A 27,680-nucleotide genomic window follows, 5' to 3' on the forward strand; every position below is an offset into this window, starting at 1 on the left:
GGAAGGAAGGGGAGGAATTCCTGTTATTCATCTGTCTCTTTTCCCTCTTACCATTTCATCCTGCAGATGAATCGGTTATAGGAAGTGTGAAACAGCATGGGGAGGCAAAAACCTCCGATTTTTAACTGAAGGACCAAGCAAAGGGGTCCTTGGGAGCTGCAGGAGAGCAGAAGGGATGGGGAATCACAGAGAGGAGTGTTTGTGTTTGAAGTCCTGGGCCCACTCCTAAGCTGCACATATGTGGAACTAACCCAAAACAGCATACCAAAGGCTTTGAGAACTGAACTACAGCATCGACAGTGAACAAACTGGCCCCTGGAGAGTGGATCCAAATAGCACTTCAAAAGTTTTGAAAAATGAACCGACATTGGAACTACAGCTCAGCTGGGTGGGATCTGAGGCTTCAGCCTAACTGGGTTGATTTCCTGACTAATAAAACAAACAAAACATTGACATTCTTCAGAGGATTTTAACAGGTCTCAGAGTCTCAGGATATAATATCAAAATGTCCACGACACAATCCAAAATCACTTGACATATAAAGAAACATAAAAAGCTCAACAAGGGAAAGACAATCAATAAATATCAACCCCAAGGTGACTCAGATGTTATCAATAGTAGACAAAGATTTTAAAGCAGTCATCATAACCTTCTCCATGAAGTTAGGGTGAACACTCTCGAAACAAAATAGAAATATAAACATTCTCAGCAAAAAAAAAAAAAAAGAAGAAGAAGAAGCTGTAAAAAAGAACAAAATGTAAATTTCAGAAAGAAAAAAATACAAAAAAGCTGAAATAAAATATTCATTGGATGGAGTCAATAACAGAATGGAGGTGACAGAAAAAAATCAGTGAATTTCAAGACAAAACAATAGAAATGATCTAATACGAACAAGAAAAATTACCAAAGATTAAAAGGAACATTACATAAAAGGGTTAACTCTCTAAGAAGCCATAACCATCCTAAATGTGCATGTACCTACCAGAGCTTCAAAACACAGAAAGCAAAAACTAATAGAGCTGACAGGAGAAACAGACAAATTGACTATTATAGTTGGAGACTTCAAAACCTCTCTCCAGCAATCAATAGAACTAGTTAGATGGAAAATCAACAAGGATATAAAAGACCTGAACGACACCATTAACCCCTTAACCTAAGTGACACTTGTAAAACTCTTATCCAATAATGGCAGAATACACACATTCTTTATATGTGCACATGGAATATTCACCAAGATAGATCATATCCTGAGGCCATTAAACAAAACAAATTCAAAAGAGTTGAAATTATACAAATTATGTGCTCTGATCATAATACAATTAAACTAAAATCAATAACAGAAAGACATCTGAAAAATTCCCAAATACTTGGAAATTAAACAACATATGTCTCAATAATCCATGGGTCAAGGAAGTCTTAAAAATTTTTTGAAATTTTTAAAATAAAATGATAATAAAAATACAACATAAAATTCAAACCCAAAGTAAGAAGGAGCGAAATAATAAAGAGCAGAAATTTAAAAGCTGAAAACAGAAGAATAGTAGAGAAAAATCAATGAAACCAAAACCTGGTCCTTTGAAAAGATTAAATGGATGCATCTCTAGCCAAACTACAAAAAAAAAAAAAAAAGGAGAGAATATGCAAATTATCAATATCAGAAATGTAAGCAAATATCATTACAGTCTTGCTGACTTTAAAAGGTTAATAAGTAGAGAGGATATTTAGGGCAGTAAAAATACTCTGTTTGATATTATAATGATGGACATATGTCATACGTTTGTGCAAATCCAGAGAATGTTCACTACCAAGAGTGAACCCTAAGGTAAACTGTGGACTTTGGGTGATTATGATGTATCAGTCAGTGTAAGTCCATTCTTGGTTTAAAAAAACAAAACAAAACAGTGCCATTCTGGTGAGTGATGTTGATAATGGGGGAGGCTATGCATTTGGGAAGAAGGGGTAAGTGAGAAATCTCTGTACCTACCTCTCCATTTTGTTATAAACCTAAAACTGCCCTTAAAAAAAGGTATTTTTTAAAAGGTTAATAGGAAACACTAGGAACACCTCTGTATACGTAATTTCTACAACTTAGATGAAATGGACCAATTCTTTGAATGACACAAACCACCAAAATTCACACAAGAAGAGGTACCTCTAAATTATACTATAACTATTAAAGAAATCAAGTTTACAGTTTAAATCTTTCCAAAAAAGAAAAACTTCAGGCCCAAACAGTTTCACCAAACATTTAAGAAAGATACACATAAATTCCATACAATCTTTTCTGGAGGGAGAACTTCTCAACTCATTTACTGAAATCAGCATTACCTTGATACTAAAACTGGACAAAAGCAGTATAAGAAAACTACCAATATCCCTCACGAGCATGACATAATGATCTTCAAAAAAATATTAGAATATATATATGATTAAAACAACACAGCCACAACCAAGTGGGGTTTATCCACCAAGTCTGGTTCAACATTCAAAATCAATTGATGTGATCTAAAGATGACTAAAGAAGAAAAACCATGATCATCCCAATAGGTTCAGACAAAGCAACTGACAAAACTCAACATCCATTCATGGTAAAAACTACAGCTAACTCGGAATAGAACTTCCTTACCCTAAAGAAATGGAAACTTATGTTGATGCAAAAAAAAAAAAATACACAAATGTCTGCAACAGCATTATACAGAGGCATTATACATAAATGCCAAAACCTAGAAACATCACAAATGTCCCTCCAACAGGTGAATGGATAAGTAGGCTATTTTGTAATTAAAAAGAACAAACTATTGATACCCAATGACATGGATGAATCTCAAACACATTATGCTGATTGAAAGAAGCCAGTCTCAAGAGGTGACGAACATGTAGAAAGGCTAAACTGTAACGACAGGGAACATATCAGTGGTAACCAAGAGTAAGGAAGAGGGCCAGAGTTTGACTACAAAGGGGCAGCATGAGGGTGGGGGGTGGACTGTTCTGTACCCTGACAGTGGTGGTAGTTACAGGAATCTATGAAAATGTTAAAACCCATAGAATTGTTTGTCCTCCACCAATACATTTTATTATATGTAAAGGTAAAATGTTTTTAAACCAAAGTAACTACACACGAATGTGAAGATTTGGCAATGCTAGGCCCATATTCCCCCAGCTACAATGGGCCAAAGTTTGAGATAGGCTTATGCTGTGCTCCTCGAGTTTACCACCCTAGCCCCACCTTGGCTGCTTCCCTTCCTGGCTGGCCCTGTGGGCACCTAAATGGCAAGTCTGAGCACCTGAGGTTTTCTACACCTGCAAAAAGAGTGCCAGGTCTCGGCGAAGTAGAAATTCCCAGCTTAAAAAAGCAGCTACAAGGGAAAGCAGGCAGGTAAAGAGGAGAGAGGAAAGGGCCTCAGAGGCAGAGGGAGCCTGCAAGGATAGTGGCCAGTCTGGGTTCTTTGAGACTCCCTGCCGTAGGCCAGGAAGTGCTTTTAGGACTGCTTAGTCCTGGTGGGAGCTGCTCGGCCCGCACTGTCCCCAAACCACCAAAGTCATGGCTCACATGCAGAGCCTAGAAATGCCTTCCAAGTGCTTCTGGGGAAGAGCCCCCTGGAGTGGGTATGGCCCAGCTGGAACTGAAACCCTGCTCAGGGCAGCCAGCCTGGAGGCCCTAACCACGAGGAACTGGGCAGTCGTCTGTTAAAAGGGGATGGTGGGGAAGAGCTCACAGGCCACAAGAGGGAGCTGGGGAGGAAGGGAGAGGATCCCAGCTGAGGCAAGTGGTCTGGGGTGGCAGGCGGCGAGGTGGGAGGGCAGGTAGGAAGGGGTGGTGTCATCAAGGTGTGAGGCCAAAGTGAGAGGACAGGATCCGAAGGAGAAGCGCTTGGGAGCCAGGCCAAGGAGCGGCGGCCGCACTCCGTCCTGAAGGTCTGGATGGCAGAACTGAAGGCAGTAACGGCAGCCTTCACAATCCCCATCAGTGCAGCTCACAGGCAGAGGGCACCTCCTAGGAATCAGGCCTCACTGTGAGCACTTCACAAGTCTCACTCCTTCCAGTCCTGCCAATAGACCTGTGAGAGAGCTGGTCATTCCCACCTTACAGCCGAAGATCCGGAGGCCAGCGCCTGGCCCCCTCCCACAGCAGGTAAGGTGAGCATCCAAACTCCCCCCTGGTTCTGTGGGCCCCTGTTCCCGCCACCCCAGGGGGCTCCAACCCTCCCCTGGGGCCTCAGGGCAATGTGCTGGAAGCTGCTTGTTTATCCACTTTCCCAGGCAGCCCAGCTGCTTGAGGTCAGGACACACAATGGAGCCTGTATTCTGGAGTCCCCTCCCCCACCCCGGAACAAAGGGCACAGAAGTGGAGAGGGAGGTGGCCACTGGCCTCCCCATTAGTTCTGGGAAGGGAGAAGAGCAGAGCAGAGGGAACTCAGGCAAGAGCTTCAGCAAAATCAGCTGGAGACAGGGTTCCAGAGTGAGTCCTGCCAGTCACTGCACCCTGGGCTCATGATAACCAGCCCATACTCCAGAAGCCCGCTCTCCCCTCCTGTGAAGGGCTGTGTTGTGGAATCAGTCAGATTTGCCCTGAGTGGACCCCAGGTGGATAGGGAAGAGCACAGTGTTGTAGAAAGCACCCCAAGGAGTCACAAGAGAGGGGCTTTGGGTCTAGCTTCATAATATGTGGGGCCCAGTGAAAAATGGAAATGCTGGGACCTTGTTCAAAAACTACTCAAAATTTCAGGATGGGGACCGAAGAGCATTAAGCCCTATGTGACTGCACAGGTCCAAGGCCAATAAAGCCGACTGCCTGGGTTTCAGTATTACTTATGGCGTGACCTTGAGGGAGTCACATTACCTCTCTAGGCCACGATTTCCATATCTATAATGCACTCCCAACCAGCTCACAGAACTATTATGAGATCAGTGAGACTGTGGCAGAGTAAAGGACATCGCAGACGGTACTGTGCCATGGAACTGCCCCCTTGCAAAAGGGCATAAAGAGGAACGTGAGGGTGAGCCTCCACCATGGCAGGAACAGGCAGAGGGGCAACGAGCTGGCAGAGAGGCTGCAGGGCTGCCCTGCAGCAGGTCGCAGTGATAAAGACGAATGGTCACCAAGCTCCGCGTGAGTCTCAGGGGTGCTATGCTTCCTTGGCCTTTGGTCCAGTCCCAGCTCTGCCATCAATGACCTTACTGAGTGGTCGTAGGGAGGCCCTTCCTCTCTCTGGACCTCAGTTTCCCGCTTTAGAAAATGAGGGCATTGGATGACATTAATATTGAAGGTAATGTTTTCCCAGGGATGTCTGGGGTGGGCATGGGGTTGAGGGGAGTGGGAAGAGAAGAAAATCAGAGAAATAGATGTAAGTAAAGGGCTAGGAGGCAAATGTCTCCATCCAACATGGCTTCATTAGAGACTGGATAAATGGCTTGGGGACCTTGAAGTGTGATCCTGGGGAATTACTTCACCTCTCTGAGCCTTTTCCTTCCCCTCTTCTATAAAGTCAAGAAATAATGACAAGGACTAAAGCTCCAAGTGGCACACACAGATTGGTTAGCCTTCTTCTGTGCTGGGCAGCCCTGAAGTGGCTGAGATTCCCACCTCCTGTTTGACCAGATGTCTTTGGGTACCTCAGCCCTAGGGCAGGAGTCTTGATTGGACCAATCCAGTCAGGTGGGCTCATCCCCTTTGCCAGTTATGGGTTTGGGCAAAAGCATGTTATACATTTCTGGCCAATGAGACATAAAGCAACATCTGCAGGAGGCTTCTAGAAGAGGTTTTCTTTAATGATGAGGGAGTGGGAAAGATGGACCACAGGAAGTGCTCCTGCCCTTCTCGCCCTCCTGGAGGGCAAACACCATCTTGGGCCTCTGTAGGGACACTCAGTGGAAGGGGATTGAGTCCTGGGTGATGCCTCTGAGCCCCTAAAGGAACTAGCCCTGGAGCTGCCTAACTTGGGCCTGCATGTTATGATAAAGAATACATTTTCTTCGGTATTTAAACCATTTTGCATTGGTTCCTGGTTCTCAGGCTGGGGGGCCCCTCACTGATGGACCCCTCCTTGAGGAGTGCAGGGGTAATAGGTGGTGGTGGGAGGGTGGCTTCATGAGCAAAGTAGCTCAGTGTACACCAGAGAGGGGCCAAGCAGCTGGGGTGGCCAGGTACCACCTCCTGGGCTGGAAACGCCTTCCTTTGTGAGACTCCCATCATGGCCCAATGTCATCAAGGGGGTCCTTCATTCACAGCCTGCGCTGCTGCCGACTAGAATCCTTTAGGTCACTCAAGAGGGCTTCGCTTGGTGCCTGAATAGGAATGAAAGGGACAGAAGTCTGAGTGGTCTCTGAGGTCGACTGGTCTAGGCATCTGTCCTTCCATCTATCCATTCCTTCAGCAAATGTTTCCTCAACTCCTTAGCTAGACTCTGCTCTGTGGGGAGACCGCTCCCAGGGAAGGGACAGATGTCCTACCATATTTTTGAGTGAAGTGAAAATAGCCTAGGAACAGTCTAAAAGTATGTAGATGACTTTTAATACTGCCACATGCCCAGGCACAGTATTATGTCACTCTTATGCTCTGGAAGTAGACAGAGTTAGGTTCAAATCCCACCTCCTCCATTTATCAACTTTGTGATCAAGGGCGACTGACTCAGCCTCTCTGAGCAATAACATCTGCCTCATGGAGTGTTAGGATTTAAAGGGAACATCGAGACTTCGCCTGGAAATTGGCACAAAGCAAACTCTAGATAAATGAGTGCTTTTTTTGGCCTCTTTTTCTTTTCTTTTCTTTTTTTTTTTAATAGGTAGCCCATGCCTGGAAGCTGGTGATGAAGCTATTAAAACAGCTTATTTCTGTATGCTGTGATGGCCAGTCCTTTTACCTCTTCTTTCTATGTTTGTTAATTAGTTGAAATTTAAAAATGCATTGGATCATATTTAAACTCAGGAGGAAAAACAATAAAGCTCTTTAAAAAATTATTCATAGCATCGTAGAGTTAGACAAAACAAAATCCCCCATAACGTGCCGTAACCACTCAAAAGTCCAGCAGTAGGAGCCCAGAGGAAACAGAGGGCTTGGAGACCAGCACCTGGGAGAAGCTGATGCTCCTGGTCCTTGGAACACACTGGAAAAAGTTAGGGTCTGGGTGACCGCTAAGGACCTTTCCAGGATTTTGAAGCAGGGGCTCAAGAGGGATTCCAATCTGTGTACACCACTTGGCACTCTGGGGTGCTAGCACCAGAAGGAAGGTCAGGTGGGATAACCCTTCTTAATGAAGGTGGGTGGTGAGGCCAAGGCTGTCCTGCCTCTGGAGGAGGTTTCCTGCCCATGGGGGTGGGGAGCTCACTGTGCAAGGGGAAAGGCGCCTCTCCTGGGACACTGCTTTCGGGGGAGGAACAATGCTCAAAGCACCATGGGAGGGTGCACCTTGTGTCTGCCACTGGCTTAACTCCAGCATTAGGCCCTGGGTCGGCATATTTGATCCTCAGAGCGGTCTGAAGGGTGCTATTTACTCTAGGGCATCGGTTGGTCTGGGCCCATTATTTAATGTCAAATGGGAATGTTTGCTCATCAAAAGGGAGTTCTGTCCTGCAGGAGTTGGAAACACAGTGCCTCACCAATGCTCCTTCCCAGGCTGTGGTCCCTAGACCCCACTTCTCCCATCCATCCCACACTGCTGCCCTCCAAACTGGGGTCCTGCCTTATACTTACTGGCTCCATCAACTAGTCCAAGACCGGAGCAGAGGGCAGGGAACACCAGCCCACCAGCTGCTTCAGCTGCTCAAGACCAGCTCTGTGGTCATCTGTGCCCAGAAAGTTTCAGCCTGTCCATCCCCCTGATGTACTGCTTCTGCCTTGGTTTTCCTGTCTTCGGAGGTTGGAGTCCTCCCCTGATCTGTAGCCAAGACACCAGACTACCACTTGCCAGCCCCTGTCCCCGCTACCTTAGACCACCTCCCATAGCAACACCAGCCTTGACCTCTCCAGGATTCACCACTCTGGGACACTGTCTGTGAGACTGCACAGGGCAACTGCGGCCCATGCATCTATCCTAGACTGTTTTCCTTAACTTGCAACTGGGCCAAGTAGCCAACATCCCAGCTCACTCCCAAGCCTTTCTACGTTTAGAGCGATGTCTCCAGTGGCCGCCCTCGTTCCAATAATTCTAGAAATGCTGGTGAGTCCTGTCCCAGAAGGAAAAGTAATTGGACTCATAAATACAGGAAAAAAAGACAAATAAAATTATTACTTTTTGAAGGAGCCATGATTGCTTACCTAGAAAAATCCAAAGGAATCAACCAGAAAATTAATAGAAGTAATAACTGAGTTCATGCCAGTGGTGAGAGATAAGTTTACAAAAATCAATTGCATTCCTATATGCTAGTGACACACAGCTAGAAAAAAAAAATCAATGGAAAAAAAAGTATTTCATTATCAGTAGTAACAAAACACATTAAATATTAAACAATAATTTAGCCTAATTCTAAGACATTTATTTTTAATGTTAATATTTTGCTCCTATTGGGAGAACTAAGTATATAATAAAAAGCAATATTCTCTAATTTAATAAATGTAATGCAATACAATTAAAGATCTTTGAAAATGTGTTACATACTTAAAAATCCATAAATGGTGAAGAATATCAGAAAGCTTTTTTTAAAGGTGATGATAAAATCGATTTGTCTTGATCTTAAAATATATTATACCAATAATGGTCAAAATTTTACAATATTGCCTTAAGAACAAAGCAATCTTTGAGCAACAAAAAGAATAATGATGGTAATAGATTATAAGACACTGAAAAGAATCGGAGTCCATAGTGATGATCAGGAAAGTGGTGAAGGGAAGATCTTTACAGAACAATGCTCTATCTCTAGAAAAAATGACAGAATTAGAAAAATCACCATTTTGCAACCACCAACGTAATTTATGCAGGCAAGGAGCATCAATAGGTGCTAAAACATTATGTGAAAGCTATTGGGGAAACATATTTAAGGTACCAACACGCAGATTACTTATTATGAAGAGGAAAGTACCATTATATTGAAGAGCTCAAACAGACACAGCCTTAACCAACTGATCAAACTCAGCATCACTAATAAAGGGGCAAAATGACATCATGTTGTTCCTTATGTGATGCTCTGAGAAGTATACACCAGCACCTCTCCTCAAAAATTCAAGGAAACAATCAGACATATATAGATCATGGGACAGCCTACAGGACAACTGGCCCAGACTTGGCAGAAAAGGTCAATGTTATGGAAGCAAAAGAAATTAGAGATGGTTCTAATTTCTAGGAGATGAAACAGGCGTGTGACGAACGAGATGCAGTATGTGATCCCTGACTGGATTCCGGATCAAAACAAAACGGAGCAAGGAAAGACATTTTGAGGACAACTGGGGAAATTTGAATATAGACTGAATATTAAATGATGTTATTGAATTACTATTAAGTCTTAGGTGTGATGTTGGCACTTGTTTAAGCTGGAGACTGTCCTTGTTCTTACACTCTGAAGTGTTTTTTGGAGGAAATGGCAAGAAGTCTTCACTTATTTAAAATGCTTCCATGAAAAAAAAACAACAACAACACTAACGGAGATAGATGACAGATAATCAGTGACGGAGTAAAAGAAAAAGCAAACATGGCAAAATGCTAACGGTGAATCTAGGCGAAGGGAATCTGGGTGTTCATCACAGTCTTCTTTCGACTTTTCTGTTTGAGCATTTTCACAATAAAGAGTGAGAGAAAAACAACAACAACAAAAAACTAATGGAGTTTGCAGTTTTACTTTACTAAAAATTCAAATTATTAATAGAACTGCATGTTGGATGAACCTCATAATAAATTCCAAATATGTAAAACTTAAATATTTTTAAAGATTGAGGATTGTAAACAAAATAGCTTATTTATTCTTGCTAGAGATGGGAAATAAGTTCCTAAAAAATAAAAATAATTATTATACTAAAAAATAATTAGAAATAAGCTAGATATGAAATACTTGAAAAAATTCAAATGTAGGAAAACTTTTCAGTAAGAAATGTAATCGGCAAATAAAAAAGGGAAACAGCAGAGCAAGAAAAAAATGACAGTGAAAAAATAGAAAGAACTGACTTAAAAATATAACAATCGAAATAAAAATTCCCCTTGATAAGTGTCAAGAGACAGATACAACGCTTTGTGCAGAAGATACAAAGAATAAATAGCAATATGGAAAAATGCAAAGTCTTATTAGCAATTAAAAATGAACAGAGCCCAGGTAGGCTGGGACCCAGTGGACACTCAGTGGTAAAGAGAGAGGCTCAGCCCAGCATGGAGTACAGACGGAAGTCTTCGGGTTACCCAGGACTCCTCCCTTGGATCCCCCCATCTCCACTCTCCCTTTGGGCCCCCCTCTGCCCACACCAGCTCAGGCTGCTGGGAAGCCAGAGTTGACCAGTGCAGCCTAGGTTCCCTACAGGTAGGCCAGGCTCAGTGTGCTGTGCCAGGCAGAAGTGAAGATTGTGGAGACACTACAAGTGGCTGGTGGGAGGATCAATGCTGGGGCCAGGTTTAAGCAGAGGGGTGACATGGCTCTGTCTGGGACTCTGCACAGGAAATAGCATCAGGTTGAAAGGGACCAAAGCAGCTCATACGCATTAGTCACAACTATTTGCTGGTCACTGCCAAGGAAATGATGTGGATTTTAAGATAGAGAAATACTACAGTTTAGTGCTAGTTAGTCTTTTTGTCCTATAAAGTTGTTTCAATTTATAAATCAACAACAATATTTAGAACTCTTTTGTTTTTAAAATAAAGAGCAGCTGCCTTCAGGAGCTGTCCTGAGAGTGACTGCAGGCCTGTGAGCTGTGCAGGTGTGTGAATGTCCTTGAGCCGGTAGGTTCCCTCACCTGGGATCAGGCCTCATCACCTAGTTACCTAAATGGGGTGACAGGAGACTCATGTAATGATGCTCTCTCCTGCTCGTCCCAGCACAGTGCTGTGAAGTCATGCAGACAGCCAGGAAGCCGCCCTCAGACCCCGCCTTTTCCTCCATCACTCGAACACCCCTCTCCTTGCCCCTGGACTGGGACAGTGTCCCCTCACCGTTTTTCCCCCAGCCCCACACTATTTTCAGATGGGTTTGTCTAAAACGCAACAGAACCATGTCAGCCCTCTGCTTCAACCTTCGGGATAAAACCCGCCCCGTCCTCTCCATCTGGCCTCTATCTGCCTGGTCAGCCCTGCCCTTCCCTCCTGAGGGCTCTCCTCTGGCATAGCTGTCCTTCCCTTCTGCCCTGGTGGTACCTGTTCAAGACCAGGCCAAATATCACCTATAGAAAGCTTTCCCATCTCCGGGCAGACTGACTCTGCTGTCTTCATACCCAACCACCTGGGCAGGCCACTAGCCCTGCCCTTCTCATAGGTGATAACCAAGATTTCTGTCATAGAACCCCCACCCACGACCACAGTAAGCCTCTCAGGGGGAGGAATCCTACCCTATTCACCTGTGTAACCTTTAGTGCCAAACCTGACACAGAACAAGTGCTCAGAAAGATCTGAAAGAATGGAAATGGACAGCCCACCCAGAAAACCTAGAGTTAGTGGTTAACAGTCATATTAACAAATAATTATGGCACTTACTATGTATCACATGTGGTATTATGGGCTTAACACATGTTGCTCATTATCCCCACTTGACAGATGTGGAGGCTGAGGCACAGAGAAGTTAAGTAATTTTTCTGGGTTATACAGCTTGAAAGTGGCAGAACCAGGTCTTAAACCAAGTACACCTGAAGCCAGGACCTCACTCCCAACCACTTCTCTGTGACACAGAAAGTTAAAGCTGGCCTGAACTGAGGTGCTGGGGGGCTGGGGACTGGGAGCAAGAGGGGGTCAAGGCCAGCTCAGGCCACAGGGTCTCAATGGCTAGGAAGAGCCTGTAGCTTGGGCCAAGAAGATGGAGAAGCCTGGATAATATGGACACAGCACAGGTGGAGGGTCCAGTTTCAGAGTCCAGCCGCTACTCCTGCCCTGCATGCTGGGACTGCAGAGGTTCACTGAAGGGTGCCAGGAAGGAAACCAGAATAGCCAGAGACATACATGCCTCCTGGGGCCCTTTAATCATCTTTTGAACAGGAAGTGGTGTTGATACATAATTCAGGGCCTGGTTGCAGGCAGCCTCTCTCTGCTCTGAAACCTCAGCTCCTGCTGGCACCTGAAGTCTCCCATAGCAGTCATCGTCCTGGTGGCATAGTCCCAGGCAGCCCCACCTGCAGGGCTCATCCAGGGCTCCTGACACTGCCCGCCCCCACTTGCCCTGCAGATTGCAACCTACTTCTAAATACAGCTCCTGCTAGGTGCTGCTCCCACCTCCAACCCAGACCACACCAGATTTAGAAAGCCAGATGAAGCCTTGGATTTGACGTTTTTCCAATGTCAAATTTCTGAAGCTCAGATCTGATCATTTGCCCTGTCTCCTGACCCTTGAAGTACCTGGGACCCTCCAACAGCGGGCAGCTAAGGAGGCAGTTTTAGTACCAGACAGATCTGGGTTCATATCTCAGTTCCTCCACTTACTGTAGGACCCTGGACAACTCACCTCACCTCTCAGGTTCTCAGGTTGCTGGGAGGATGAAAGGGAATAAGAAATAAGAAGGCAGTCAGCACAAATTGTTCCCTCATCCTTTGTCCATAGAAAGTCACCAGTGACTGTGGGAGAAACTGTGGCCATTGCACCAGGGAGGATCACACCTGGTAAAGTACCAGGTAGCAGAAAGGAGTTGGAGGTGCACTCCAAGGGTTGAGAGTCACAGGTTGCTGATTGACATGGTTATGGAGAAGGTAGGCGAAAGAAATGATGCCAATAGGCACTGTGCTAGATCTTTCTATATTCTCTCCAATGCTCAAAACAGTCCCACGAAAAGGGGTTATGGCCCCCATTTTGCAGATAAGGACACTGATGTCCATCTATCATAATAAGCACCTATTAAATCATCTGGGCCCTCACATCTTCCAGTAAAGCCTCAGCTCTCACCAGACCTGATGATCTATGTGGGAAGAAAGAAATCATAAAAAGATAGCTACCTCCAATGAAGGTAGGCATGTGCCAGGCTGTTTGCTGCCCATCCAAAACCCATCTGAGCCAGCCACATAGTCCCATCTCCTGAGCCCTCCATAAGGTCACCACCTGACTCTGGTTCCAGCCTGAGCTCTCATCCTCCTGCCTTTCCTGTGCCTTCACAATATACAGCCATCTGTCACACCCTGAAAATTCCAGTCTCCATCCCTGGACTTGTGCTTAGGCCTTGATCATGGTAGATAATCAGTAAATGTTGAGTGGCAGATGGACTGATGGGTAGGCTGGGGAGGTTGGTGAAAGGGTCTATAAGCAGATAGGTGCACAAATTGTTGGATGGGTAATAAAAGATGAATAGATGGATGAATGGGTTGACAGGCAGGTCAATAGATGGCAGGGTGGGTGGGTAGATGGATGAATACGTAGATGGATGGATGAGCAGGTAGATGGTTGAATGAAGGGGATGACGAATGGGTAGATAAAAGGATAAGTGGATGTATAAATGAATGCATTGTTGAACGGGCAAGTAGGTGGCTGGATGGATGGGAAGAGGGAGGAATGAGTAGCAGATGGAATTCTAGAAGACAGACTTTAGCTCACTGTATGAAAGAGAATTCAGCCAGAGTCTTGAATGGCCTTGCCTGGAGTGGCAGTGAGTCCCCATCTCTTGGTAGGGCTATTCTAGAGCAGCACAAGCATTGAATGGACCTCTTCTCCCTTTCAGTTTTTGTTTTGGTATAAATCAGCCCTCTGTCTATCTTGTCTAGGTATTGGCCTTAGACTGGGATCTCCCTGGGGATAGTGCCCACTATAAGCCCATGTGCAATAAATAAACACTTTTGGAAGAAGCTGGCAATCTTCTCTGAGTTTTGACATGTGGTTTAGAGTCAAGGTCTTAGGTCTAAAGGGAACTCAGAGATCCTAACAGCTATAGTTTGGGCCATGGCTACCAGGAGGTCCGCTCTCCTCCTGGATTAGTATACAAACTTCTGGATTCTGGTTGCTTTGCCCCCTTGGTCCCTAAGAGCAACTATGTATAATAGTTACCTCAGCAGTGACCCCAGGGGTGGCAGTTTACAAGGAATTGGTGGCTCTAGCTACTACTCTGGGGCGGGGTGGGGCGGTGGCTCCGAGGATCAGAAGATATTGGGGAAGGGGTGGAGACAGGAAGGGGCAGAAGGGTGCAAAGAGTCCAACTCTAAATTGCACAGGATGGCTCCAATCAGGATACCCTGGAGAGGGCTAGGGTCATGTCAATAGCATGTTCAAACAATTAATTATGGCTCTAGCCAGTTCATACTCTGCAGAGAGGACGCAAGGGGCAGCTCTCAGATTGAGAGGCTGGGCAGATGGGCAGCCAGCATCCCAGACAGAAGATGGTTAGGCAGGCATTTTGAGATGTCTTCCGCCCTGGAAGATAAGATGCCCCAAGCCAGCCTAGCCGAGTCCCTGGACCCCCAAACCTGAGCCTGGCTTTTAAAGTGGGCTGAATCACACTTTAATCAGGGTCTATGCTTTTCCCTCACGTAAACTTCTCTGTTGTGCGCAGTGAGACCCAAGGGCGCGGTAGAAGAAAGAGAAAGAGCTGAGGCTCTGCCAGGAGGAGCAGGGCTGAGGTGCATTCCTTGGACTTGTCTGTCCACTGCTGGCGCCACATGTCCACTTGGACACCAGGTACATCTCAGATTTCATAGGCCAATGTGGAACTCCTGACTCCTCGTCGAGCCCTCCCCCTGTCGTTCGCCCTGTCAATCTCAGCCAGCAGTCAGCCTCCCCTTCTGACTCCATCTGATGGGACTGCTCAGGGTCTGGGGTGGGGGTGACCACAAGGTGGGCCAAAGGGGCCACTGCAACAGGAGGCAGAGGAGCCCAGCCCCACCAGGGCCATACACACTCACTGCAGGGCTGGCACAGAACACTAGCTCCCGATCCCATGCTAATGGACCTGTGAACACAGGTGTTCCTGTCTGCACCAAGTCGCACAGGGTGGGGCACCTGGGTGGGGCCCGCCAGGCACACAGTGGCTGCACTGCCCTCCGAAGCAGGGTTGACCAGTGCAGATGGTGGTGGAGCCCCAGCCTATGGAAAGAGGGGCGGTTTCTCAGCCACCTACCCCACACCCACCAGGCTCCTGAGATCCCAGCTCCTGCCTACCAGCTCTGGGAGGCTTGCAGGCTTCCTCTAGTCCAACCTGTCTCCTGGCTCTGCCACTTCAGCCTTCAGCTGCAGGCTAAGTTCTTCTCCCTCTGCTCTGCCTCCACCATCGTCCCTGTCTTCTTTCTCCTTCTTCGCCTTTTTTATCACTCTTCCTGGATCTAGGGAAGTTTCCTGGGCCTCAAAGTCGGGCCCAGGTCAGAAAGCCACTTTGCCTACCCAGCCTGGTAACCCTGAGCCTTTTGACATCCACCTGTAAAAAAAGGGGGGGGGATGAATCCTATTTTCATAGGGTGAATACCCAGCACCTAAGGGAGCTCAGTCAATGCTTTGAGATTCTCCACCTACTGAAACCCCTCTGAGGGTGCCTTGCTGTTTGGAAGGCCTTACCAAGGGAGGCATGGACTGTACCCGCTTCCCACCAAGCCTTCCCCAACCTGGAGCTTCCTCCTGTAGAACAGGGGTCCCCAACTCCCAGGCTGTGGACCGGTACCAGTCCGTGGCCTGTTAGGAATAGGGCTGCACAGCAGGAGGTGAGCAGTGGGTGAGCAAATGAAGCTTCATTTGTATTTACAGCCACTCCCCAGAGCTAGCATCATCGCCTCAGCTCTACTTTAGATCATCAGGCATTGGATTCTCATAGGAGCACTGGTTTCTGGTTACAAAAAGGTTGGGGACCACTCCTCTAGAACCCAGGGTCTTGGGAATGAAGCTATAACTCAGCGAGGTTTTGCCACGTGGATTCTGGCTAAGAATGTCTGACAAAATGGACCAATCCCTGTGAGCTTTCTTCACGTGCCCCTCCTCCTAGCACAGCCGAACTGTGATGCAGGCATGCCAAGGGTGCTGGTGTCCCAGCTAGGGCTTGCCCCTCCCAGAGCTTGGTGCCCAGGGCTTACTGCCTTGTGCTCACTCCCTACTCCCAAGGGCCCTCAGCCTCAGTCCTTGCTTCCACAATGACCTCCAATCCCTGGAGCACTGAGTTGTATCCAGATGGGCAGAAACACAGGAAGGAGGTCTCTGGGGGCCCACTCCTGTCCTATTCCCCACCCATGGGCCATAGGTACCCCTGCCTTCCCTGCGAGGTTCAGAGGACCTGGGCCTTCCTTCTGTTTTGCCAGTTTTGTAGTCTGTATCACATCCTCATTAGCTTGGGGCACATAGAGGAGGCCTGTTCTCCAAAAGAGCCTTAAATTCTCATTCAGGAGTGACTTCTTGGGGGCTTTGCAAGCCTTCTGGGCCCCTGTCAATTCTGCACCCTCCACCACTACCGAAATCAGGACCCTCTTCCTCTCTGACCATGTGTCACAGCCCCTCCCAGGTCCAGCCTCTGTTGTCAGACACAGATCTGACCTTGCTGCCCTGATCGTCTCACCATCCAGAGAACTGCTGAACCTTCCCTGACCTGGCCCCGCCTCCCCTTCGAGTCTCTCCTCCTGTTACTTCCCCAGTAACAGGGCTTACTTTCCAAGCTCCAGCCACATGTAGGAATATGGTTACTTCTTCCTCAACATCCAATCACCCTCCTTGTTGGCAGAACCAAGTTTTAGTTCAGGGTTCTCCTGCCCTTGGCAGCCCAGGCATCTCGGAGGTAGACCCCAGCCTTGGGGCTGGCTCCTGATCAGTCTCGGCCCATTCAAGCACCCCGACCCCTTTGCCAGCTCAGACCCCCAGCTGAAGCTTGGTGGCACTAGTATCTCTCTCATGGTAGCCATTAGTCTGGAGGGGATGGGGACCCTCCAGGCTAATTGGGACCCTTATTTTGTCTCCTGCTCAATATTGACAAGGAGGCACAGGGCCCCAGTGCTTCTGGCCACCTCCACAGGGTAGCTGCAAAGGAGAGAAATTACAGACTAGTCCCAGGTTGGCTAGAACTGAGTTACTTCCCCCAAATAATTCACAGTCCCCTTTGGGATGTTGGAGTGGACCTTCCAGCAGGAAGGACAAGATGGTGCTGTGTAAACAGATGACAGAGACACCACTAAGCTACTTCTATTTCCATTTTTCTAGCAAGAAGGATGGTTTTCAAACTGGAAAAAGGAGAATATGTAACAGGGAATGTGGTCCAAGAAGTCTCTGGCTGCCTTCAATGTCTTCCATTCCCACACTGCTAGAAGGATGCAAGAGGGGCTAAAGACCAAGCTGGACAAGGAGGGTGGGCTGAGAATATACGAGACTGGTCCCAGATCTTGACCTCAACCCCAAGGAAACCCCCCACCCAGAACAGCCTCTCAAAGATGCTTATGTTTACAATATAATAATAATAGCAGTAGCGGCGGCAGCAGCAATTCTGACAGCATGTCTACTCTGTGCAGATACTGAACTAAGCACTTTACATGTCTTAACTTGTTCAAGCCCCACAAGAACCCTGTGGAATGGGGACTATTATCACCCCATTTTATGGATGAGTAGACAAAGGCTTAGAAAGGTTAGGGGCAAAAAGCAAGACATCAGAGGTCAACACAGGTTCAGGGCGCTGGGCCATCATTTTATGAACTTGTCATAGCAGCCTTGTTCTCACTGCATCATAGACTTTCAGGGCTGGGACAGTGGCATTCTTCCCATCTTTACATTCTTTTCAAGGCCAAGCTTTGTGTTTCACACATTACTCATGTTTTCATCAAATTTCCTTGTCTTCTCTTTTCTGCTAGGATTCAGTAAATTGCAGAGATATCAGAGATCAACCTAATATTATTATTGAAGTCCATATTTTATTCAGACTTCCTTAGTTTTTACCTAATGTCCTCTTCTTGTTTCAGGATCCCATGCAGGATGCTATTCCATTTAGCTGCCATGTCCCCTTTTGGCTCTGCTTGACTATGAGTTTCCCAGACTTTGATGACCTTGACAAGTCTGAGGTGTACTAATCAGGTGTTCTGTAGAACATCTCTCAGTTGAGATTTGGCTGTTTTTCTCACGACCAGACTGGGGTGATGGTTTTGGAAGACCATAGCGATAAAGCACCATTTTCATCACATCATATCTACCTAACACATTACTGTTGTTGACCTTGATCCCCTGGCTCAGGCCGTGCTTGTCAGGCTTCTCAACTGTAAAGTTACTCTTCCCATACTGTGCTCTTTAGAAGGCAGTCGCCATGCACAACTGACACTCAAGAGGTGGGGAGGTGGATCATGATGGAGAATTAGCTACAAAAATTATTTGAATTTCTTTTACATGAGAGATTTTCCTAGTATTTATTTATTCATTCAATCATTTGTTTATATCAGTATGGCCTCATGAATATTTATTTTATATTCTGCAACCACTATACTTTGACTTTTGCAAAGTATTTAATTCTGGTATCCCTGGTATTCTGGGGGTAGTTGGTAAATGGTGGATAATCAGCATTCACTGAATGCTATATCTAATAAATGATAGTTGTCCACCCTGGAGCACTAGTGGGCTGGGAAATTAAGGTCTCTACCTGTTTTATAAACAAATGAAATAGAAATTGTTGAGTACATAGCATTCTGAAGGGATCCCTATCTGCAAGGAAATGACACTCCTATTTTGTAATGCATATGTGAATTCGGTGTGTAATGAGTAGGGATGCAAAATGTATTTCTGGGGTCTCAGTCAATGATACAGTGTGAGCAGAAACGCCCTCTATGAGGCTCTGTCCGTGGTCCTGCCCTGTGTTTCCAATCAGTCCCAAAGATTCAGACAAAAAGCACCAGCTTCTCCATCCTAAAAGCAGCATAGCATCTGAGAGAGACAGAGGTAGGATTTGAAATTCTATTGTGTTACAATGGGATGAAATGAACAAGATGAAATTTAACAGGAATAAGAACAAAATAACAGGTTTAGATTAAAGAAATTATTGACACAGACAACAGGCCTGATCTCTTCAACAAGTCAAGGTTCTTAAAATAAAAAGAATTACGTTACAGTAAGAGAGACCTAAGGATCACAACAACTGGATATATTGCACAATTCTGAACAGGAAACTGGTTAAACAAAACAGCAAAAAATGGACATTTTGGGGCCAAATAAAGAAATCTGAATAAGATCTGCATAGTAAATGAGATGAGAATTTATTAAAGCAGGAAAATGCTGCTCATTTACTGGGAAAAAATCAGGTTACAAAACAGTATGCACAGCATGATCTCATTTTATGGAGAAACTCTTCATATAAGCATAGAAATAGCTCTGGAAGCATGTGACCAAGGTGTCACAGTGGGGCTCCCTGGGAGATGGGAACATGACACTTTTACTTTTGCTTGTCTATATTTCTAATTTCCTACTCTGCCATGAACTGCTTCTGCAATGATATAAGATTATGCTTTAAAAAGAAAGAAATCACTGACCCTCCTCCAGGATAGAAGGGAATCCTGGCTTGGCACAGGTTTAAAGAAAGATCTCTGGGGGTTTTGATGGCTAGAAACTTAATATGAGTGGAAAGTGTGATACACCGTTTAAAAGGTAGCCTCACTCAGAGCTATCTGCAGTGTGTGAGGTGCTGGGGCTGGAACAGTCCTGGAGAACTCCTGATCCAGCCCCACTCTATTATTACTAGGAAAACAATTAGTCAGTGGCAGCTCTTGGGCCATAACCAGAGGTTTGGCCCCTGCTGGGTTGTATGGAAATGGTGTGGGCTTCAGAAACAAGGGGTATTTGGCCTGGAGAAGGGAAGATGGGAGGAAGTGAAGGGGACAGGAGTGCTGTTTCCAAATATTTAAAGGCTGCCATGGAGAAGAGAGACCCACGTGAGTTCCTGTGCAGAACCACGAGACAAGTAGATTTGGCTCTAGAGTGTATGAAGGAGAAGGGTCTAACAACAGGAGTTGTTCAGTTTAGGGGTAAGGTGGTGAGGCATGCTGGGGGCTCACGGCTGAGCCAGCACGGCCTCCTGCCAGAGACTGCCAGGAAGCCCTTCCCACCACTGAGGCTCTGCAGTTCTGGACCTCCAGCTTCCAGCTAGAGCCAGCAGCTTCTTCTCCCCTGCAGCCTGTGTCCTGAGGAGCCAGGGCTCTCCACATACCAGGGGGGCTGCCCAGATGAGAGGAGGGGCCTGGTCGGCCTTTGAGGAAGGAAAAGGATCACGGTGGCTGCAGGAAATGCCCCTGAGCAAAGCCCTGAAGAGCAGGAGAGTGGGCCACAGCCTGTAGAAAGACTTGGTGGGTGCTGACAGGAACTGCAGCCATGAGCTTCCTGGGACTCAAACTTGACGCCTGCCTCATCCTCTTCCACCTACTGCTTCCAGGAACTCCCAGGTCCCCACCATGCCCATGTATCATGGAGAGATGATTGTCATCTCCCACTTGCAGCTGACAGGGAGGCATGGATCCAACCTAGCTATGCCTTGGCTTCTCCCATGTTCTGAAATGCTAGGCCTGAGCTGTCCCAGGAACAGAATGCCAGCCAAGGCCCATTTGAGGCCTGTGGTCCCATGCTCCCCATGCAGAGCCTGAGGCCTTAGGTGGTCTTAGAAACTCACTACTCAGGGCTTCTGTCCCCTGATCATTTCAGAGGGGGCAGTAGGACGAGGGTGGGGATTCTCACCTGCCAGGTGGGTACCTTGCCCTCCCCCAGACATAGTTACCAGTCCCTGTGCCCAAAGCATAAGAGGACACTAATCTATGAGGCATTTATTGCTATTCCTCTGCTCACCCCACTAGCAACACCTACCCTCTGATTCCAGCCCTAACCAGCAACATAACTCCCATTTTCCCCAAATAGACGCAGGCCCACCACAGGAAACACTGCTCAGCTGCCGCTCCCCGAGATTGGCTCTCGCAGGCCTGCAGCAGCCGGCACAGCCAGCTACCAGCCAGGCCTGCACCTCAAGGCCTGAATTGGGTGTCCAACCAGGCAGGCACTGGCTCGCGAATCCAAGATGACCTGCAAGCAGAGACATCCCCTTCTATGTTCTACGCAGGGGAGTGCAGTCAAGGATGGAGGCTGCAGAGCACCCTTAGCTGTCCTCTCCACCCCTTGGCTAGGCCCGGTGGGTCGCGCGCACAGGGCCAGGTTTTGAGAGCTTCTTCCCCCCAAACATCGAGTGGGTTGCAGACCAGTCAGAGGAGCCAGCACTGCGGAGTAGGAAAGGTGGACAGAGAGGGCACCCTGGGCGTGACGCTTGACGCTCGCGGCACCGATGCTAATGGTGGAAAGCGAGGGTCCCACAGGGGAGGGGAAGCCCCGGGGCGCGAGGCTCCCAGGTCAAACGGGGGGCAGGAGATGGCACTGGCAGGCGGGAGTCCTCCCGGAGCGAAAGCCACCGCCTTGGGCAGGAGAAGCGGCAGGGAAGCTGGGGGAGGGGAGACGGAGGCTCCGGGGACGGGGCGCGGGCGCGCAACCGCGGCCCCCTTACCTCCTCGCCCTGGCCGAAGCGCAGGCCGAGCGCTGCGACGCGCTCCACGCGCAGGAAGCCGTCGGGGTCGCGGCCGCACACCTCGAACACCTGGCGCAGGCGGCGCACCGAGCGCAGCAGAGCCGCGGGGGCGCCCGCCCAGCCCGCGCCGCCCGCCATCCGGGCCGGCCCCGCAGCTAGCCGGAGCCCCGCGCCGCTCGCCGCGCCCGCCGCCGCGCGCCACGCGCCGCCGCCGCCATCGCCGCGCGTCCGCCGGGGCCGCCGGCCGCCGCGTGGGTCTGCGCCGCGCAGCCTCCCTCCGCCCGGGGGCGGCGGCCGTGTCAGGCGCCGCGCCGCAGCCCCGCCGCTCGGGGCGGGCGGGGCGGGAGGCGGTGGCGCAGAGGCTGCAGACAAAAGCAGCCGCGCTGCGCCGCGCGCCGGGAGCTGCTGCCGCTGACTCAGTTTCCCTCGCGTCCAACCACGAAAATCCCGGAGGGTGGAGGCGCGACAAATGCCCGTGAGTTCAGAGCCGCCCAGAGTCCCCGCCCCGCCTTTGGAGAATTTCGTATGAGGCCTGAGCCCCGGTCCATCCGCGTCGGAATCCAACAGCCTCTCATGCGCCCTCAATCACCCTACCCACGGCCAGCCCGTCTCTGTGCCCTTTGTGGGTACCTAGCAGTACCTAGTGCTCAGTGTGTCCAAGGTATTTAGTATTTTAGCGTGTTACATTCATCATTGTTACCTTCATCCCCAAGGAAGCTGAGACCCAGAGAAGTTGAACTACTTACCCTAGGCCACACAGCTTGTGAGGGTCAGGGCAAGGATTCCTATCCAGTCTAGATTTAGACTCCCTACTCCCTACTTAACCTTATTCATGCTGCCTTGGAAATAACAGTCTCCAGGTGTAGGACCACAGTGCCCCCTCCCCTCTCCCCTCCCCTCCCCCACCAGCAGCACTCTGAGGCCAGCACTTTGGGCTGGACAAGGGTACAGAGAGGAGGAGGAGGAGGAGGAGGAACCCTGGGATAGAGAGAAGACCAGGTGTACACAGGAGGAAGCAAGGAAAAGCAAGGGCCTTCCACTAGGTATGTCTGTTGCAGGACCCAGGAACACCCGACACCTTAGAGTTTCCCTGCCTTTGCCTGGGTTCCCACCCTCACTTCTTTCTCCCTGGCAGCCCTGATGCTCAAGCTCAGAGCCCAGGAGAGAATCTCAGCCCTAAAGACTGGCAGAGTCTCCAGGCCTGGACCTTAGGCCCCTCCCAGTAGTGATCGGCTGAGCCTCCAGCACAGCTCCTCAGGCCCACACTCAGCCTTGCCTGGGGGCCCTGCAGAACTTGGCCTGGCTTTCCTCTCCTCCCTCTACCTTGTTGTTCAGTATACCAGACCCTTGTGACACCAGGTGCCCCCCCCCCAAGACAGGCCTCCACTGAGCCCACCCCCACTGATGCTTTCCAGCTCAGTTCAGAGGTTTCCTCCTCCAGGAAGCCTTCCCTGATGGCACTCCATCTTGCCTATTAGTTCTGGCCCCTTCCTCCAGATACCTTAGTTTTATAATTCTCTGGTGGGGTGCCCGTTTCCCCAAACATGCTAGGAAGCCCTCCAGGGCAGGATGTGTCTTAATCACCTTCTTGTCCCTGGCCTCCAGCCAGGAGAGGGTCCAGAAGAAGCCCCTGCCCAGAGGAGATGAGGCCATGCTTCATCTTCAGGAGCCAAGAGCAGTGCAGGGAATCAAACAGGGAGTCCAGGGTGGCTGGGGCCCATTTCTGTGCATGCAACGTCTGGCGTCCCCTCTCTGGACCTGTTTCTACCTCCGTGGTCTCCTGCTCAACTCCAAATATGTTCTACGCAGCAGTCACCATGCGGCTTCTCCGATAGAGTGCCAGGTTCCCTTCTCTCCAGCCTCAGCTCCAGGGATGAACTTGGTTGGCCTTTGGCCGCCCTTTATCCCTTGACACATGAATTCCTACAGGAGTACCTCCTGGGAAAGAGAGATTTGTAATATTGAGAATTGGAGAGTACAAGATGTGGGGAAGCAGGGAAGGGGAGGCCATGGGGGTTGCGTGGGGATGTTCTAGGAAGTGTGGGCATCTCTGCTAGCTGGATGCCCCTCAGCAAGAAAATAACATTTTTGAGTCTCAGTTTCCTCGTCTGTACAATGGGGATAATCACAGTGACTCTCAGGAGTGATTAAAGATTAGAACTAATGTATGCCAAATAATGTATTACTTCCCCTTCTACCTGTCCTGTGAAATGAAGAAGGAAGTGAAGAAAGAATGGGGAGAGCTGGGGGAGGGGAAGAGGCTGGCTGCTGGAGGTCCAGCCAGCCTGCTGGCACTGGCAGGAGGTAGAGAGTGGAAGCTGGGGGCCGCTGCCTGCCCAGGGACTCTCATTCAATCCTGCAAAGTCAGCTCATGCACTTTTCCTCCCACTCAAGAGGCTCAGCACATCAAGAAGATAGGCAGGACTTGGGGCTCCTATTGGGACTGCTCCTGTTGCTTACCGCTGTGCTGCAAGGCCAGCAGGGCACATCACAGGCACTCTCACTGGGTTGCCACGTTCCTTTTGTTGAGTGCCTGGGGGATGGAGAAAGGAGAGCGCCACAGTCTCTTTCCTTGCTGGACTGAGAGCCGGGCAGTCATGACACAGTGTGATCTGCACTGAAGGCCCAGGCTCTGGGAGCTCAGTAGGCCTGCTCAGCGTTTAGAAAGCCCCTCTGAGATGATGCGATTTTCAAGGTTTCCAGGTTGTTAGAAGTAGACCTGGGATCAGATCCCAGGGCTCCTAACTCCTTGATCTAAGAGCTCAAAGTGCAGCCCCAACAGATGTGGCAACGGAACACCCACACCAAGACCCACCTGCAGACTTGGAGCCTTGGGGTGGAGGGGGTCGCCCCAGGGAGGCAAGAGGCCCCTTTGGGGTAGGGGTAAGCAAGGAAGCTGGGAGCCTCCCTCCTCTCTTCTTCTAACCAGGTGATCTCCAAAACCTGAAACAGCCTCAACTGGAACATCTGAGCAATATACATGAAAGGAGCAGCTAGGATTCTGGCCCATTCTCTAGGGAGAAACACAAGTTTGGTCAGGTGGAGCCCCTGCTGAGAATCCAGGGGTGGGCTTAGGCCTCTCCTGTTTCCTGTCTCTCACTCCTGTCTGGAAGCATCCCAGCTCCCTCTTGCCTCCTGCTTGGGGCACTTTTTCACTCTTACCCCCTCTCCCATCCCACTTTCTGGCCAACTCCTATCCCTCCTGATTTGGTGGAAGTGACACCTCCTGCAAGAAGCCTTCCCTGACCACATCCTTCCTACCTTGACTGCCTCTTGCTTGTGCTCCTGTAGCATTCTGTGCAGAGAGGTGACAAGTGCAGAGTGTGAAGCCACCCTACAGGTGGGGAGAAGGCTGTTGTGAGGGTCAGGTGAGTTGATATATGTAAATGTAAGACCATTGCCACAGGTAGTAAGTACTAGCTTTTGTTGTGACTGTCCTGACATCTCTTACTCCTTTTATTTATCAAGAGCATCTGGAAACAGGTATGAAAGGCCACACAGTGACTACAAGGTCCCTGAGGGAAGGGATGACTGTGTCACTTTTCTTTTGATTTTCTAGCTCTGGGTCCCAGCATAATGCCCAATACACACAATTAAGGTCTCTAAGAAATACATTAAGGAAGTAACGGGCAAATATGGTGTGGTAGGCTGAAATATGGCCTCCCAAAAGGTACCCATGTTCTAATCTCTGGGACCTGTAAATGTTACCTTATTGGAAAAAGAGTCTTTGCAAATGTTATTGAATTAAGGATCCAGAGATGAGATTATCCCGGGTGACCAAATGGGCTCTAAATGCAATCACAGTGGTCCTCATAAAAGGCAGAGGCAGATTTGACACAGACAGAAAAAGGAGGCAATGCGACCAGGGAGGAAGAGAGAGGGATGCAGCCGTAAGCCATGGGATGGTGGCAGCCCCCAGAAACTGCAAGAGGCAAGGGAAGGACTCTCTCCTGGAACCTCTGGAGGGAGTATGGCCCTACTGACTCCCTGATTTCAGACTTTTGGCCTCTATAACTGTGAGAAAATAAGTTTCTGCTGCTTTAAGTCAGCAAGTTTGTGGTAGGTAGTTACAGCAGCCACAGCAAGCCAGTACATACAGGATAAATACCACATGTAAGTTATGAATGATTATTAAGAGCCAAGCTTTGGAATCCAAAACAGCTAAGCTGGGCACCAAGGTCTGCTTCCCATTTAGCTCTATGACTCTGGACCAGTAAATGTCTCTGGGCCTCAGTTTTCTGATTTGTAAAGTAGGGATAGTATTTCCTACCTTGCAGGTTTTTCATGAACAAACAAATGCAACATGCCTCACGAAGTGCCTGGCACAGTACTTGGCAGGAGGTAGTTATTACATGTGTCAGCACAGAGAGGTTTAGAACCAGGCTAAAAGGAGGAAGCATTTCCGATTTTCATCTACCGGCCTTGATGCCATTGTCCATGTTGTCTGGAACTGGGGCAGGAGTCGTTTTCTTCCTGCTCACAACCTGCTAGGGTGTTTTTTTTTTTACCATGAATAATTATCACTCTGGAGAGGAGGAAGGTGGTGTGAATCCATTTGTCTTCTCACCTGTCCTAAAATACTCTCAGCCAGCAGAAACCCAGCACGCATGCTTGCAGATGTAGCCAGCGCTGTTGGGGCTACCAAGGACCCTACCAGGACTGGGGTGTGTAGAGCTTCTGGAGCTTCTGGAGACCCGGTCCTTCCTCATCGGGTGGGGTGCCTGGGAAGCCAGAGGTTTTTCTCACCGCAGGTGTCTGTCCCTCAGAAGGGAGAGGGACTACTGACTGCTAACATTCCTTTCAGGATTCCAAGAATGCCAGCATCTTACTTATGCTACCCAACTGGGCTCCGCATCCTTTCACCAGACACAAAAATGGCTCCTAAAAGTGGCCTCTGGTCGAGGCACCAGCATTCACCTCTGGGCTTCTCACGGTGTGGGAAGCAATCTCCTGCCACGGCTCCCTCACCTACCGGAAGTCCATGCAATCTGCACATTCTCCGGCTTCCAGCCTTCTCTGCTGCCCCCTGCCGCCGAAAAGAAAAACTACGTCTTCAGCAAGGGCAGCAAGCAGGCAGCCCTTTCCCGGTAGATCCCAGCCGGCGCCCTCCGTTCTGTGAGACGAGGCAGAACACTAACGCGATCTACCACGCTCTGTTACATGCTTAATGACTGAACACTCACTAACTCTCGGGAGTTGTGTGGCATGGGCCTCGGTTCCAAGACAATAACTCAACATGGAGTGGATCGATGAAATGCCCAGCGCGCCTTTCACATGTAATTCTCTCTGCCTAGAATGTCGTCCCTTCCCGGAAACCCTTTAAGTGCCACCTCCTCCAGGAAGCCTCCTCTCAGTGAGTTGCCCTCACTATTCTGCTCTCATAGAATTCCGTGCGGACTCTCCTAGACTGTTTTCATGATGTTCAGGGATGCCCTCCTCACCCACTTCCCTTCCTCTTGGGCAAATTGCATAACACCTCTGTGCTTCATTTCCCTCACCTTAAAACAGAGTTAATAATAGCCCTCCTGTGGGGCTATTGGAGACAACATAATTGATGTGTGGAAAGCCCTTGGCATGCTTCCTGCCTCAGGAAGGAGTAGCGAGCATTGTTACAGAGGTCAGAGGAAGGGTCGCCTCTGAGAAAGGAGAAAGCGGAAGTGAAGCTGCCAAGAGCTGAAAGGTCCTCCCTTCAGCTGGGTCACCCAAGAAGTTGGGCCCCAAATGGCAAAATCTGTATAAAAAAGTACGTGTGTGTACACGCACACGCGAGACACCCGGATGAATGCGCACAGCATAGCCCTGGAGTCAGCGGATGAGACGTGGCCCTGACGTTGATATCGACTCTCCCTTCTTGGTCTTGGGATAATCCCTACAGTGCTGGGGTCGTGAGGAGCAGAAACACAAACCATCTGGTAGTCTTACCTCTCTGATCACTATTCTCTAGGCTAGATTCCTAGATACAGTATTACTGGGGCAAATGGTGTGGATGTTTCTAAGAAAGATGAGGCCCAGTGCGCCCGTGAGCTCATCGTACCACACTCTTAACCAGCACCACGTATTAGGTAAATACATCCCCCTTTGCTACTTTGACAGATAAAAATTGTATTTCGCTGTTTCGGCTTCCTTTTTTTTCTCACTAATGAGTGCGATGAAA

At 48.6% G+C, this 27,680-nt stretch overlaps 1 protein-coding gene across 1 annotated transcript in view; it reads right to left on the reverse strand.

Annotated features, from left to right (window-relative positions):
* RAB11FIP4 (RAB11 family interacting protein 4) overlaps positions 1-21,664 on the reverse strand; it is a 97,956-nt gene extending 76,292 nt beyond the window's left edge. Inside the window, exon 1 of the mRNA XM_039886045.1 lies at positions 21,506-21,664. Coding sequence (XP_039741979.1) covers positions 21,506-21,664 — 159 coding nt within the window. The remainder of the gene's footprint in view (positions 1-21,505) is intronic.
* Between the last annotated feature and the right edge of the window lie 6,016 nt (positions 21,665-27,680).

The sequence above is a fragment of the Pteropus medius genome, unplaced genomic scaffold (assembly GCF_902729225.1).
Source record: "Pteropus medius unplaced genomic scaffold, Ma_sr-lr_union100, whole genome shotgun sequence".
Taxonomy (NCBI): Eukaryota; Metazoa; Chordata; class Mammalia; order Chiroptera; family Pteropodidae; genus Pteropus; species Pteropus medius.